We start from the raw sequence: 16,062 nt of genomic DNA, 5'->3' as shown, positions 1-16,062 counted from the left end.
ATGATTACATTAAGACCACGGCAATATCCAAAATGTATATAACAGTTTAATAAACTGCCTGCCTAATATTTTCGATAATTTCCAACTGGTTTAAATTATCGTGGTACTTTTTTAGTGCTATGGATAAAGCAGTACTCATATGTTTCAAAATGAAATTATATGGGAAACCGTTATCCAATAATTTATGCTTAAGATCGATAAGCGCATATATAACATCACTTTTATTATTACAAATATATACTCTTCTGATAGTTTGTGTCACTATAATGTTTTTAAGTATACGTACAGAGATATTAGTACCCCAACGGGTTAAGTCTATAGTTTTGAAATTGAATTCTTTGCGTTTGTCAAATAGCTTGGTAGATAGTGTATTATTATTAATCTGAATATCTATGTCCAGATATGCTACTTTAAAAGGGTCACCGTTGTTAGTGACTTCTAGAACCAACTCCTGCGGGTAGTGTTTAACCGCTTCTGTAAGAAAGCTAGTATTGTTGAACACAATTAGGTCATCAATATATCTGAACATATGGATATCTTTAACAAAGTTGTTTTCAAAATGATGCAGATATAAGTTGGCGATGAGACACGAGCTACTCGCCCCCATGGCAATGCCAGCATGCTGTATGAAAATATTACTACCATTATAAATATAGCTGTTGGAAATACAAAGATTAATCAAGTTATCCCAATAATTACGTTGGCAGGGTAAAATTTGGCTATATTCTGTAAAATAATTATTTAACACCAATTTTAGACTATCATGTGGGATGCTAGTAAATAAATTTTTGAAATCATATGTATTTATATGTTTGATGCTATTCATATTGTTCTTTATAAAGGTTAAAATAGGTCTATTGTTATTAATAATTCTGGATGAATCTATAGCCTTGAAAATCATGCTGAGCAATTCAACTAGCTTACTATGTGGGACTTTTGAGTAGCTATTTCTACAAGATGTAATAAATCTGAAACTAATAGGCGATTTGTGAAACTTGGGAATACCATACAAATACGGAAAATTAGTATTATAGTTACTAATTTTTAACCTTTTTTGTATAGCCAGTAGCTTTTTGGTAATAGTACCAAGGTTACAGTTAGATTTAGTATATGTAGCACTGCTATGTAGTTCATTGTATAATAGTGTGGCATAGAATTTTTTGCAGATGAAACTGTAATTATTAGCGGCCTTATCTATAGTTGTTATGATAAATATATCCTGTAACTCCTTTAAATGTCGTTTGATTAACTGCATATTATATCTTTTGCTATCTCTAATGGTATGATGCTTCCTATGTAAAAGCATACTAAATATATGTTGTTTAAAATCGCTATTAGTAAGAACTAGCCAATTATAGAAGGCCTCTAGTGGTAAATTAAACTTATAGGCCAATTTAAGGCAAAAATGCATAAGGTCAGAATGTATTAGTTTGGTTATAAGATTAGCATTAAGGCTAGTGTTAGGTCTGTATTTAAAACCGTAGGAAAGAACAGATCTCAATTCCTGGTGAGGAACCAGGTTAAGATTACCAGTAATTACATGCCCATGATGTAAGTCAACGAAATCATGGTATTGTGGTAAGTGGCAGTAGCAAATAGCATCCTGGTAGACATTATCTAAGTTGCAGGCTAGCTGCTTATAATTACAAGCAGTAAGCCCAAAAGGTTTATTGTAACTAAACCTAGTTACTATATTCCTATTACTGAGTGGAAAACTGCTAACATGTTTATTTAATATCTCCTTTAACGGTAAGTAGTCAAATATAATGTTACTGAATTTAATATTGATATAGATGTTATGGATAACAGGTTTATTACATAGACGATATTTAAAAATATCCCTAAGTAAGTGGTCAAGATGCTGGTTACGATGTGAATATGTCTGGTTAATTTTTTCTAAGGCTTTTAACTTGCTATGCTTGAGGCCGAATAAGATATCATGTATGAGTTTAATATTTATAACATTTTTATCCCAAGTATCCAGCATGTCGGTAAATTTTCCTAAAGTATGCTTAGTGCGCATTTGAATGCCAGTACCAGTATTGTTAAAAACTTTGTTTCTCATCTTACTACGTGGCAATTTAGGCTGGGATCTATTAGCCATATGAAAAAGTTTATAAACACAAGTATCTAAACTACCAATATTATAATTACGTCCATTAAACAAACTATTGAGACCATAAGGGTACAGGGTTTTATATTTAAGAATATTGCAGTTTTCACGTTGTAATCTAATGCTGTGTCTATGTTCAATATCTAATATAGTAATAGAAATATTATCGAAACTATGTGTTTGGAAGTGCTGCAGTTCAATGTCATTTTTATTAACAAAATTATTAATATGGGATCTGTGCCCATTAATTCTAATATGTAATTCACCTCCTGTTTGTCCAATATACTTAGCCATACACGTATTACATGTAATTAGGTAAATAGCTCCCCTAGAATGGCAGAAAACCGGATCATAGGTATTATGGGAGACATGTTTAATGTTCATGGCCGGGCAAGTTTGACATCTCATATTGTTGCATTTGTTGAATTTTAAGTATAGCTCCGATGCAAAAGTCCTCGTGTCCAAATGTAAGTTATTGTCTATAGTATCATTAACCGGGCGGTTACTTGGTAAGCCTAATACATTAGATGCAACATGGCTATTTTGGTTACTTATCGGATCACTCATAGCCATAGTAGAATCCGCGGTACAGTTTAGCCTACGCGACCGACGTAGTATCTTATGATTATTCAAAGTGTAGTAACTCATGATAGTATTATAAGGTAAAAATAACTAAAAAATGGGGGAAATACAGTTAACCATCGACTATATATCTTACCAAACTCACAGAGTATGATAACTAGCATAATAGTATCCTTATACTTTAATATAGCGAAAACAAAAATATTGATATAAAAAGATGTAGAAATTTAATGTAATTAGATAACGATAACAATAAGGAGAATCCTTGCAGACCAGTCAATACAAAGGCAAACTCCTAATTAATAAAGCATCCATAAAATTACTGAGTTTAGGTTGTAAAGATGTAAAATTATAGTTAAAGTGTAATATATAAATTGTATTAATATATAAATATTAATATATAAATATTAATTGGGTGTTCTATATATTACACTTTAACTATAATTTTACATCTTTACAACCTAAACTCAGTAATTTTATGGATGCTTTATTAATTAGGAGTTTGCCTTTGTATTGACTGGTCTGCAAGGATTCTCCTTATCGTTATCGTTATCTAATTACATTAAATTTCTACATCTTTTTATATCAATATTTTTGTTTTCGCTATATTAAAGTATAAGGATACTATTATGCTAGTTATCATACTCTGTGAGTTTGGTAAGATATATAGTCGATGGTTAACTGTATTTCCCCCATTTTTTAGTTATTTTTACCTTATAATACTATCATGAGTTACTACACTTTGAATAATCATAAGATACTACGTCGGTCGCGTAGGCTAAACTGTACCGCGGATTCTACTATGGCTATGAGTGATCCGATAAGTAACCAAAATAGCCATGTTGCATCTAATGTATTAGGCTTACCAAGTAACCGCCCGGTTAATGATACTATAGACAATAACTTACATTTGGACACGAGGACTTTTGCATCGGAGCTATACTTAAAATTCAACAAATGCAACAATATGAGATGTCAAACTTGCCCGGCCATGAACATTAAACATGTCTCCCATAATACCTATGATCCGGTTTTCTGCCATTCTAGGGGAGCTATTTACCTAATTACATGTAATACGTGTATGGCTAAGTATATTGGACAAACAGGAGGTGAATTACATATTAGAATTAATGGGCACAGATCCCATATTAATAATTTTGTTAATAAAAATGACATTGAACTGCAGCACTTCCAAACAAGTTTCGATAATATTTCTATTACTATATTAGATATTGAACATAGACACAGCATTAGATTACAACGTGAAAACTGCAATATTCTTAAATATAAAACCCTGTACCCTTATGGTCTCAATAGTTTGTTTAATGGACGTAATTATAATATTGGTAGTTTAGATACTTGTGTTTATAAACTTTTTCATATGGCTAATAGATCCCAGCCTAAATTGCCACGTAGTAAGATGAGAAACAAAGTTTTTAACAATACTGGTACTGGCATTCAAATGCGCACTAAGCATACTTTAGGAAAATTTACCGACATGCTGGATACTTGGGATAAAAATGTTATAAATATTAAACTCATACATGATATCTTATTCGGCCTCAAGCATAGCAAGTTAAAAGCCTTAGAAAAAATTAACCAGACATATTCACATCGTAACCAGCATCTTGACCACTTACTTAGGGATATTTTTAAATATCGTCTATGTAATAAACCTGTTATCCATAACATCTATATCAATATTAAATTCAGTAACATTATATTTGACTACTTACCGTTAAAGGAGATATTAAATAAACATGTTAGCAGTTTTCCACTCAGTAATAGGAATATAGTAACTAGGTTTAGTTACAATAAACCTTTTGGGCTTACTGCTTGTAATTATAAGCAGCTAGCCTGCAACTTAGATAATGTCTACCAGGATGCTATTTGCTACTGCCACTTACCACAATACCATGATTTCGTTGACTTACATCATGGGCATGTAATTACTGGTAATCTTAACCTGGTTCCTCACCAGGAATTGAGATCTGTTCTTTCCTACGGTTTTAAATACAGACCTAACACTAGCCTTAATGCTAATCTTATAACCAAACTAATACATTCTGACCTTATGCATTTTTGCCTTAAATTGGCCTATAAGTTTAATTTACCACTAGAGGCCTTCTATAATTGGCTAGTTCTTACTAATAGCGATTTTAAACAACATATATTTAGTATGCTTTTACATAGGAAGCATCATACCATTAGAGATAGCAAAAGATATAATATGCAGTTAATCAAACGACATTTAAAGGAGTTACAGGATATATTTATCATAACAACTATAGATAAGGCCGCTAATAATTACAGTTTCATCTGCAAAAAATTCTATGCCACACTATTATACAATGAACTACATAGCAGTGCTACATATACTAAATCTAACTGTAACCTTGGTACTATTACCAAAAAGCTACTGGCTATACAAAAAAGGTTAAAAATTAGTAACTATAATACTAATTTTCCGTATTTGTATGGTATTCCCAAGTTTCACAAATCGCCTATTAGTTTCAGATTTATTACATCTTGTAGAAATAGCTACTCAAAAGTCCCACATAGTAAGCTAGTTGAATTGCTCAGCATGATTTTCAAGGCTATAGATTCATCCAGAATTATTAATAACAATAGACCTATTTTAACCTTTATAAAGAACAATATGAATAGCATCAAACATATAAATACATATGATTTCAAAAATTTATTTACTAGCATCCCACATGATAGTCTAAAATTGGTGTTAAATAATTATTTTACAGAATATAGCCAAATTTTACCCTGCCAACGTAATTATTGGGATAACTTGATTAATCTTTGTATTTCCAACAGCTATATTTATAATGGTAGTAATATTTTCATACAGCATGCTGGCATTGCCATGGGGGCGAGTAGCTCGTGTCTCATCGCCAACTTATATCTGCATCATTTTGAAAACAACTTTGTTAAAGATATCCATATGTTCAGATATATTGATGACCTAATTGTGTTCAACAATACTAGCTTTCTTACAGAAGCGGTTAAACACTACCCGCAGGAGTTGGTTCTAGAAGTCACTAACAACGGTGACCCTTTTAAAGTAGCATATCTGGACATAGATATTCAGATTAATAATAATACACTATCTACCAAGCTATTTGACAAACGCAAAGAATTCAATTTCAAAACTATAGACTTAACCCGTTGGGGTACTAATATCTCTGTACGTATACTTAAAAACATTATAGTGACACAAACTATCAGAAGAGTATATATTTGTAATAATAAAAGTGATGTTATATATGCGCTTATCGATCTTAAGCATAAATTATTGGATAACGGTTTCCCATATAATTTCATTTTGAAACATATGAGTACTGCTTTATCCATAGCATTAAAAAGTACCACGATAATTTAAACCAGTTGGAAATTATCGAAAATATTAGGCAGGCAGTTTATTAAACTGTTATATACATTTTGGATATTGCCGTGGACTTAATGTAATCATTATTGTTTTTTAATATAGGGTATAGATATAGCGAGTGGTGTACTAATTAGCCTTTGTATATACATGTACATACTAGGGACTGCTGTTTTGAACTCGCTATATATAGCTTACGCCTTAGAAAAGTGGTACCTATATGGGTTCTTTACAGTAGGAATGAATTCTATATTATACTAGGATTTCTCTTCTACATCTGAGTATTATTGGTTTTGTTTTCTCTATTATAGAGGGCGCTATTATGCTTTTGTTCATCCAAAAAACACCGGCTAATTCTTGACAAATCTTAGGTGGCGCATGACGCTTTGTAGTTATATAAGTCTAGTGAGGTTGCTGCAGGCGTTTTGTTTTTCCCGCCTTGGGCTACGGTAAAGTATGCTTGGTAGATTCCTTACGGGGTTTTTACCATGTCCCCTCTTTTGTTCTCTAAGCATTACTGACAATTCGACCTTATCTGACAGGTTCCGTCTTTCGTTCTCTTAGCATTACTGACAATTTGACTTTATCTGACATTATTTATGTCCTACTTAAAGTAAACTTTATTAGGAATTAGCCATTCCGTTTTTTCCTTTTTCTTTTTCTTCTTTTTCTTTTTATTCGATTGATATATTTTTACAGGCCTTTACTACCTAACCAGGATCCCTACTTTTAGGGTCGGGAAGTTACGCTCCCGGTTAATATCCGATGTACTATCGATAAATTGACCTTTTCTTTCTTTTTGCTTTTAGCTTTCCTCTTGCCTTATTTTTCATACCTCGCGAACTATTAGAGTAATTCGAGGGGGAGTGAGGTACTATTGCTCTACTATACATTTTTCCGTTCTCCTTCGGTTAGCTTTATTAGCTATTTTCTGCAAAATTTTATGCTAAATTGTGTTCAGCAAAAATTTTAATAATTACTCAGTTGTGCTTATAATGTGGTAGCGATCGGTCGGGCTAAATATCATCCAGCCTGTATCATTTATAAATTGTTGTTATGTATTACGGTACGACACTTGTTGTTTTGGCATTCTAGACTTACATTTGTCTCAAATCTTACGTTAATGTTATACTAAATTATTCCACATTTCCACTATTATATTATTTTGGCTTTAGTATACAGGCAGATGATAACAGAAACCGATGGCTCAGTCTAGCATGGGTTGGTTATTTTGTAAGGGTTTAGCCCTCGACAAAGTTCCTTGCAAAATAATTTTCCTGTGTTGGGCTTATTATTTTATTATTTTATTAATTTACTTAATATGATTTATATTTTGGTTTTCATGTATACTGGAGATATGGCAGGACTATGGCTATATGGATTTTCAAACTTTAAAGATATTAACTTTACACTATAACGTATCTATTTAGTATATATATATATATATATATATATATATATATATATATATATACAGTAGACTCAATTTTCCAGGATAGATGGTAAAAAAAAATTCCCGGATAATTGATTTCCCGGTTAATCCAAAAATACAGTGTCTTCGACATACGTAAGAGATGCATTCCAGGACTTCTTACGTAAGTCAAATTTTACGAAACTTGGGAATGGCTAATAAAATATTGCTACCATATCCCTGATTTGCCAAAATTACAAAAACTACGTAATATCCTCAGAAGAATGAAGAAAAATAGTTATATATTTTTAATTAGTTCAATTAAAAACTTTATCTGGAGACAGCGATGAAGTAATCGGAGTGGTACATAAGAAAAAATGCATGTTATTGTACTGTAAAAACTGATTTGTATTTCGTAGTCCTGGTTATTATAGTTGACTTCAGTGGTGCCGATCGCTTCACCACTTCTTGTATTCTGTCTTTCTCCTTAATTGTGTTCAGATTTGTCAGTGGCTAAATCTTTTAGCCACTGACAAATCTGAATTCCGCACAATACTTGTTAACGTTTAGCTATTTTCATACATTGTTATTATTTTAATTTTCTGATCCAGCTTGATCGCTTTCCTTTTCTTGATAGATTTACTAGTACCGCTGTTATTTATTCTCTTAGTCGGCACCATGATAACAGTCAAAATTTAAATTTTCTGAAAAGAACTTCACAGGGTTAAGGCGAAAACTCACTATTATCACCCCACGCGAGTTAACATTTTACTAAAGCTCAATTCTGGAGGTCACTGCTATAAAACAATAAAAACAATATGCACTTTCCGGGTTACTGGGCTTTTCTGTTAATGCAATCTATTATAAATGGATAGTGAACTTGATCCTATTGCATTTGTGATAATACCGATAGCTGGAATTCTGTGGGTTTTTATGTTATTATGGTGAAATGTGTGTCCCCCTTCACTTAAATCTTCAGTCATAAAAAAAATATAAATAACGTAACGTACATCTGAAGCTACATAAGTCGGGGACTTAGTGTATCGAAAAATGTTCAGCAACCTACGTAAAAAGTATGGTGATAAATAAAAAATTATAAAACTTACCACGCACTACCTGCATCTCCAGTACGACACTTCCCTTTATTTTTTTTACGATGTCGATTTTAAATCTAATAGCTTCCCTTTATTTTTTTTACAATGTCGTGTATGGTTTGGTCACCAACATTATAATAGTTCCTCAGAGATTTAACAGAATCACCGTTTTCAAACTTTTGAATAATTTCAAGTTTTTGTTTAATTGAAAGTACAACTCTTATGTTTGCCCATCATTTTCGTGATTTCTAAACAAAAAAAAAAAAAAAAAAAAAAAAAAAATGGTTACTATAAAAAAAAAAAAAATATCTGACATCCCTGACATAAAGAAACAATTTTGTCCTTTTGTGGTGCGATGGAACACAACAATCGACGCAACACACTAAAACAAACTAAACATTTGGTTTCTTTCTTTTTTTTTTTATTTTGAGCGGCGGGTGTGAAGACAGCGCGGGTTGCAAAATAATAGGCACACTAATCTCCCAATGATGACTTATAATGCCGCTTCTGCTTGTTTATTTACGACTTGCAAAACATCTGTTTATACCTATTCTGGTTATTAATTTACCTTCAAAATATATATCGACTTATTTCATGCAGACAACAAACAAAATTAATTTTGTATATGAGCTGTGATCAAAATGTTCTGGGACTAAATTAATATTTGGCAATAATGAGGCTTACCTGGCTATTTGGATGGATCGCCTTTCAATTATATATTTGACACTGTATATGCCGATACCAATGCTTCTGCAACTTCTGGAAGCATTCCTGATAGGTTTCTTTTTTGAATTGCTTATAGTTCTTGTATCATACTCTGAATAATTTCCTCGGTCATTGCAAATCCTTTTAAGGGGCTTTATTTTTGGGAAACAAAAAAAAAAAAAAGAACTTTTCACTTTTCTGTGTTGCAAACCCATGGTATGTGTGCCCAAAGTGGCATGCGTACAAATTTTTTGGCCAATCCACATTCAGTATTTAGTGTAGCCTCCTTCATTGTCAATTACGGTTTGTATGTGGCTTGGAGATTATTCTTCATTAATTCTCATAAATTCTCATAATTATTTTAATTGCTATTTGCCTTTTACACATTGTTTAGAATATCAGTTCTACCAGCAAAGAAACAAAAATATTCAATTGAAGAGGGGAGTAGCAGAGAATTTCAAGAATCTTGGAGTGAAAGATTTGGTATGATTAAGAAGGATAATAAAACATTAAGCATTTTGTGTTCTGTTTGAAACAGTAGTGTGTAGTGTTGTCGGTCCTACACACAACTGTTTCAGAACACACAAAATGCATGATTTTGTATTCTGAAATACAAGGGTAGTTTTTTAAAAGATTTAGCCAATTTTGGCATGCACCCTTAAAAAGGTTCGCCACCCCTGCACTAGAGTATTTTATTAGTCAGAGTCACTAATGTATTGCAAAAAACCGAAACAGATGAATAGACAGACAAATCAATTTTTTTAATTCCAGATATCATGTTTGAAGGACCGGCTTTTAGTAGAAAAAATGACTCAAGTTCAACAGAGAACTATTCCTCTTTTGCTTGAAGGGAAGGATGCTTTAGTAAAGTCATTAACTGGATCAGGTATGCACTTGGATTTTATATCCTGAGAAACAATTTAATGTAAATTTCTTATAAAGTTAATTTGCAAAATTTTTATCATAAGATTTATTACTGAATTCCTTTTATATTAAAGTGTTTCCTTTCTCTTTAACAGTTTTAGATTAATCTGAAAATTAATTTATTTGTAGCAGTTTTTGAATTAAGATAAGTGTTTTTTCTTGTTAATTGCCAATAAATCATTAATTGTATTTTGTGAAATTGTAGACTGCTTTATTTAGTTTGTTATAGAACAGATTGTCTTGAGAATAAAATCATGTGACCACAATCAGAGATTGATTAATTTCAGTAATAAAGAATTCCTGTTAAAGAACCTTAAAAAAATTTAACTGTCGAGAAAGCAAGAATATGTCATGATACACAGTGCATGTAAACCTATATGCAGATTAATGCCATGTTAAAAAGGGAGTTCATAAATGCAGCCAACATGTCAGAGAATGACTTGAACAGTAGCTGTTTCTATTAAAGGTCTGCATTATTTGTAAAACTGTTTTACCAGAAAAATGACATTTTACCATCTGCATTGAGGGAATTTTGAAGTAATCATGGTTTGTTGTACTGCCTTGGTGGCTGATTTGTTACATCAGTGACTGATCTAGATGGTGGTTCTTTATTCTGCCTAACTGACTCATCCTGGATGGTGTCTTATTCTGCTGCCTTAGTGAACTGATCCTTGATGGTAGCTTGTTACTTTAGTGACTGATCCTTGATGGTAGCTTGTTACTTTAGTGACTGATCCTGTATGGTGGCTCATTGTGCTGCTTTAGTGACTGGACTAGGTGGCAGCTCTTTGTGCTGCATTAGTAGGTGATCTGTATGGTAATGTGGGGGGGTGCCAAAGATCTCAAACAGCTGTTGAAAGATTACTGTTTACTGTATTTCTACTTCTGCATAATGTGTATTATGCAGAAGTAGAATGCACATATTGTGCATTTTATTTTCTAGATTGTAAACACTCTCAGTATTCCTAGAATGAGACATGCCAGTCACTCCCTCCAATGTAGCCTCTTAATAGTGCTGCTACAGTTAGCCAGTCTCAGAACTTTTCAAATACTCCTTTTATGGCTATTTGAGGCTATTCAAAATAATGCTATAGAGTTTAGTGTGAAATGGTGTAAGGCTTGTGAATCATACAGGTTTTTCTGGTAAATTAGTTGAAGGCAAGAAAAATGCCTCTAGTGAGATTGATCAAAACATGACACTTTTAATGGTATGTTTGATTGTATTACAGTTGGCTTAGATAGAATTGTCATAATTTCTTTCAGACACTTTTATCTGTAGTAGAAGTAGAGGCATGTGTTGCAAGAAAGCAAGCTTATGTAGCATCATCCAAAAAAAAAAGAAACCATTTCACACATCCGTTCCCTCTAAACGTTTGTCCAGTTCCTCATTGAATTTATTTAAGCTATTGACTTCCATGGCGATGGATGGAAGTTTGTTCCAGCAATCAACTACCCTTTGGCTAAAGGAAAATTTCTGCACATCTATTCGATAACTGTCTTTCTTCAGTTTGAATTTATGCACCCTGAGGTTCATGATCTGAGCAAGAGGAAGAATCCCATCAGAATTGAGCCTGCTCAACCCATTCAATGCCTCATACACCTTAATCAGATAACCTCACAGGTGCCTAGTCTCCAGATGCTGCAATTTGCAGAACTTAAGTCTTTCTTGGTATGATCATCCTTTCATTCCCCTCAGCAATCTTGTTGCCCTTCTCTGTCTTCTCCCACTCATTCACCCTTTTATCCATTGTAGCAACTTGCCATACTACTCCAATTTGTACAGTAGTCTTCCATGTGCAACAGTGTCAAAAGCTTTCCTGAAATCCAAGGATATGATATCAAAATTATTTTTTCATCTAGTTCCTTTGTAACCACATAGTATCCAATCAAATTTGTTAGACAAAACTTTCCCTTAACAAATCCAAGCTGTGTCTGAATTATTACTGCAGTCTTGTCTAGATGATTCCGCAATGTATCTTTAACCAGTGAGTCCATTATTTTACCTGGAACAGAAGTTAAACTAACTGGTCTGTAATTACTCGTGTCACCCTTCGATCCCCCTTTGTGAATTGGGGATACATTTGCACATCTCCAGTCCGTGGGGGACCTCCCCTGAGTCCAAGGATGCTCTTATAATTATGGCTAAGGGCTTGCTTATATCCTTTGCCGCCTCCTTTAATATAACTGGATAGGTCCCATCCACCCCAGGTGCCTTTCTTATGTTTAACTTCAATTTCTCCTCCACTTTGCTCTCAGTTATTACAAAATCATTAAGCACCCTGTTACAGTTTGATAAACCTCTGGCATTCTCCTCCAGGCGCCTCCGTAGCCAGGTGGGAAGGAGCAGCAGTGCGCAGCACACTCTTCTTGATTAGACCGGGGTTCGAGTCCGTCACCACCAAAATATGGAGGATGCGGAAAGGTCAGGAATGACCACCGCATATCCCGGAGCAATATGGCCTTAGTTGCTAATGCTCCTAAAAACCAAATAACAAACAAGCATTCTCCTCCCTTAACTCCTCACGTGTGAATGTAGATGTGAAATACTCATTCAGTTTGTCAGCATCTTGAGCAGCCACAGAAACCATCGATATTGATTTTACCAATCCGATTCATCCCCTTCCTTCTATAGTTTATATAACTAAAGGAGTCCTTGCTGTTTTTCTTAGCATCCTTTGCCAAAGATTTCTCGTAATTTGTTTTCCCTTGCCTAACTTCCCTTGTGATTTCATTATAGACTAGCTTATATCTGTCATAGACTTCTGTGTTGCCTGATAATTTATATGCGTCCCATTCATTTTTCTTCTGTGCCACGAGTCTCATTAGTTTATCTGACATCCGTTTAGGCCTAAACCATGAACAGTATTTCTTAATCGGTATGAAAAGCCTAGTAGCTTCCATGATTAGTTCCTTGAATGCTTCCCATTTAGAATTTGCTATTGGTAACATCATCTGTAATGAAATGGAAATTGTTGAGGGAGAATCACTGTCATTAAAAGTATTAAGTCTGATAAAACTTGAGTGGGAAAATGATGATAATACTGTTAGTGAACGGAAGTGCTAGTCATGTCTTTAAGCTACTCCACATGTAAAATAAGTTTGTGTAAATTTGGTTTAATTAATATCCTAATTTTTAGCATTAGTATTAGCAAAGGCACATGATGCAAGAAAGCAAGCTTATATAGCATCAGCCAAAAAAAAAAAAAAAAAAAAAACCCTTCTAAATTCACTCATCCACTCGCTCCAAACGTTTGTTTAGTTCTGCCTTGAATCTATTTAAGCTATCAACTTCTACAACAACAAATGGAAGTTTGTTCTGGCAATCAACCACATGCTGGCTAAAGGCAAACTTCTGCACATCTATCCTCAATTTGAATTTATGCCCTCTCAGGCGATTATTCTGAGGAAGAGGAAGAATCCCATCAGCAATGAGCATGTTCAAACCATTCAAGGCTTTATACACCTTAATCAGATCGCCTCACAGGTGCCTAGTCTCCAGACATTGTAATTTGGAAAACTTAAGCTCTTTCTTCATAAGAGCAACCCTTTGTTCAATTCACTAATCTTGTTGCCCTTCTCTGCACATGCTCCAACAGCTCTACATCCTTCCTAAAATGAGGCCTCCATACTTGTATACAGTACTCAAGGTGTGACCTAACCATTCCCTTATACAAGGGAATGATTACCTCCTTATCCCTGCTAGAAAAATTTCTGTATATCATTGACAAGGCACCATGAGCTACTCTTGCAAACCGTTTGCACTGCTCAGGAAACTTCATATCTGCCTGCACAGTTATCCCCAGGTCCTTTTCATTCTTTACCTCTGTCAGTGCAGTACCACATAGTTGATATGCTACTCTGGGGTTACTGCTTCCCATATGCAGTTCTTTACATTTGTCAATGTTAAACTTCAGTTGCCACCTCTCAGCCCATCTGCTCAACTTTTCTAGTTCTTGTTGCAGCAGCATCCTGTCATATTAGTGCCATTAACAACCCTGCCGACCTTTGTATCGTCTGCAAACTTAGACATTAAGCCTGATATACCTTCATCAATATCATTAATAAATACAGAAAACAACAATGGACCCAACAGTGAACCCTGAGGGACTCCTGCTAATAACATTAATTCACAAACAATAGTCCTAATTCTTAGGACTGATGACAGGATTTAACGACATGGAATCTAGAAATTTTGCCAGTTATTAAGTAGTTCTATTGTATGGAAGTTCAACTTATTGCAGTGCTTTTTACACAAGAAAATTCACTTGATAATCATGATTCCACTCCTTAATTAGTGTTATTCATATGTCATTAGTATTATTTATATAACACAATGTAAATAGTGTTTGTATGCCAGTTTATGAACAAATACTATGTTGTTGTTCATAATTTATTATAAACAACCCAACATGTTAACTTGTACTCTACTCATATTTAGTGACTAATCTCTAGAAAACAACTTAATTTCTTTTTATAATACTGAGGTGGTTGATGATAATGCTGAATGTGCAAGAGATTGATGCCATTAAAAACTTGTATTTCTCTTTGAATTATTAAATTTGCTTTGGTATGTTAATGTATTTAAAGTGTAGCTAACTTTGTTAACCAAGAACATGTGATTTTGAACACAAATAATAACTGTGATAAACAATTCATTTTATGTAGGTAAGACACTGGCATATGCCGTTCCTATAATGCAGAAGCTCCAAGAAATACGCCCCAAAATTCAGAGATCAGATGGTGTTCGGGCATTGATAATAGTTCCCACACGCGAGGTAAACTTGCACCTCTTTTTCTGCTAATATTTTTAGCAAAATGCAGAAATTATGTAAATTTAAAAAATATAGAAAAATATAGAAAATATAGAAAAATGCAGATGAAGTGTAAATAGGATTATCAAAATTAAAGAGCCTATTCAGAGCCATTTTTCCCGAAACTAAGAGTCTTCTGTATAGTTATATATACTGAATGTTCACTGAATTATGACCCCCCCCCAATGAAAACTGAATGCCACCCATTGACTACGTGAGGTACGAGAGTGCGGAGTTAGTCAACCTATGTGGCATAGATAAGGTGTCAGTGGTTCAGTAGGTAGTAAAATTCCGAGCGTGATGGGTAAAAGGAAGGATTTATTAGACTTTGATAAAGGACGAGCTGGTGCCTTGATTTCCCAAATTGCTGAACTGGTGGGATGTTCGAGAGCCACCGTAGTTAAAGTGTACCAGGGCTGGTGTCAAAAAGGTCAAACAACGACCTGACGGCAAAACTGAGGTCAGCGAAAGGTTGATGTTAGAGGTGAGTGCCAGGTCCGATGACTTGTACAGGCGAACAGGCACACCACTGTTGAAGAGTTGACTACCCAATACAACATGGGCCAACCCAGAACAATATCTGGCATGGCCATGCATCGCACACTCGCACGTATGGGTTATACCAGCAGATGACCCCGACGGCATCCTCTCCTAACCAATGTTCATCGGTGTAAAAGACTCGCCTGGTGCAAAGAGCATGCAAGTTGGATGTTATAAGACTCGAAGAAGATGTGCTGGTCAGATAAGTCACATTATTTACTCCATACCGTGGATGGTCTTGTATGGATTTGGCATCAACAACATGAGGCTCTTGATCCATCATGCATGGTATCAAGAGTGCAGGCTGGCGGAGGCTGTTGTAAGGTGTGGGGCATGTTTCACTGGCAGGAACTTGGACCCCTGGTGCATGTGGAACAGCGTATCAGTGGTCTCCGCTATCGTCAACCGCTTGCTGACTGTGTACACCTCGCTATGTTTCAATTTTTCCCGAATGGCGATGGTGTGTCTTTTAAGATTACAATGTG

At 34.4% G+C, this 16,062-nt stretch overlaps 1 protein-coding gene across 1 annotated transcript in view; it reads left to right on the top strand.

Moving 5' to 3' along the window:
- LOC150089508 (ATP-dependent DNA helicase DDX31) overlaps positions 1-16,062 on the top strand; it is a 147,615-nt gene that overhangs the window by 30,808 nt on the left and 100,745 nt on the right. The window contains exons 4-5 of the mRNA XM_090389525.1: positions 10,074-10,188; positions 14,892-15,001. Coding sequence (XP_090245651.1) covers positions 10,074-10,188; positions 14,892-15,001 — 225 coding nt within the window. The remainder of the gene's footprint in view (positions 1-10,073; positions 10,189-14,891; positions 15,002-16,062) is intronic.

The sequence above is a fragment of the Mastigoproctus giganteus genome, chromosome 2, assembly GCF_048544385.1.
Source record: "Mastigoproctus giganteus isolate SK-2022 chromosome 2, ASM4854438v1, whole genome shotgun sequence".
Lineage (NCBI taxonomy): Eukaryota > Metazoa > Arthropoda > Arachnida > Uropygi > Thelyphonidae > Mastigoproctus > Mastigoproctus giganteus.
Note: the sequence above shows the minus strand (reverse complement) of the source record. Positions and strands in the feature narration are given on the sequence as shown.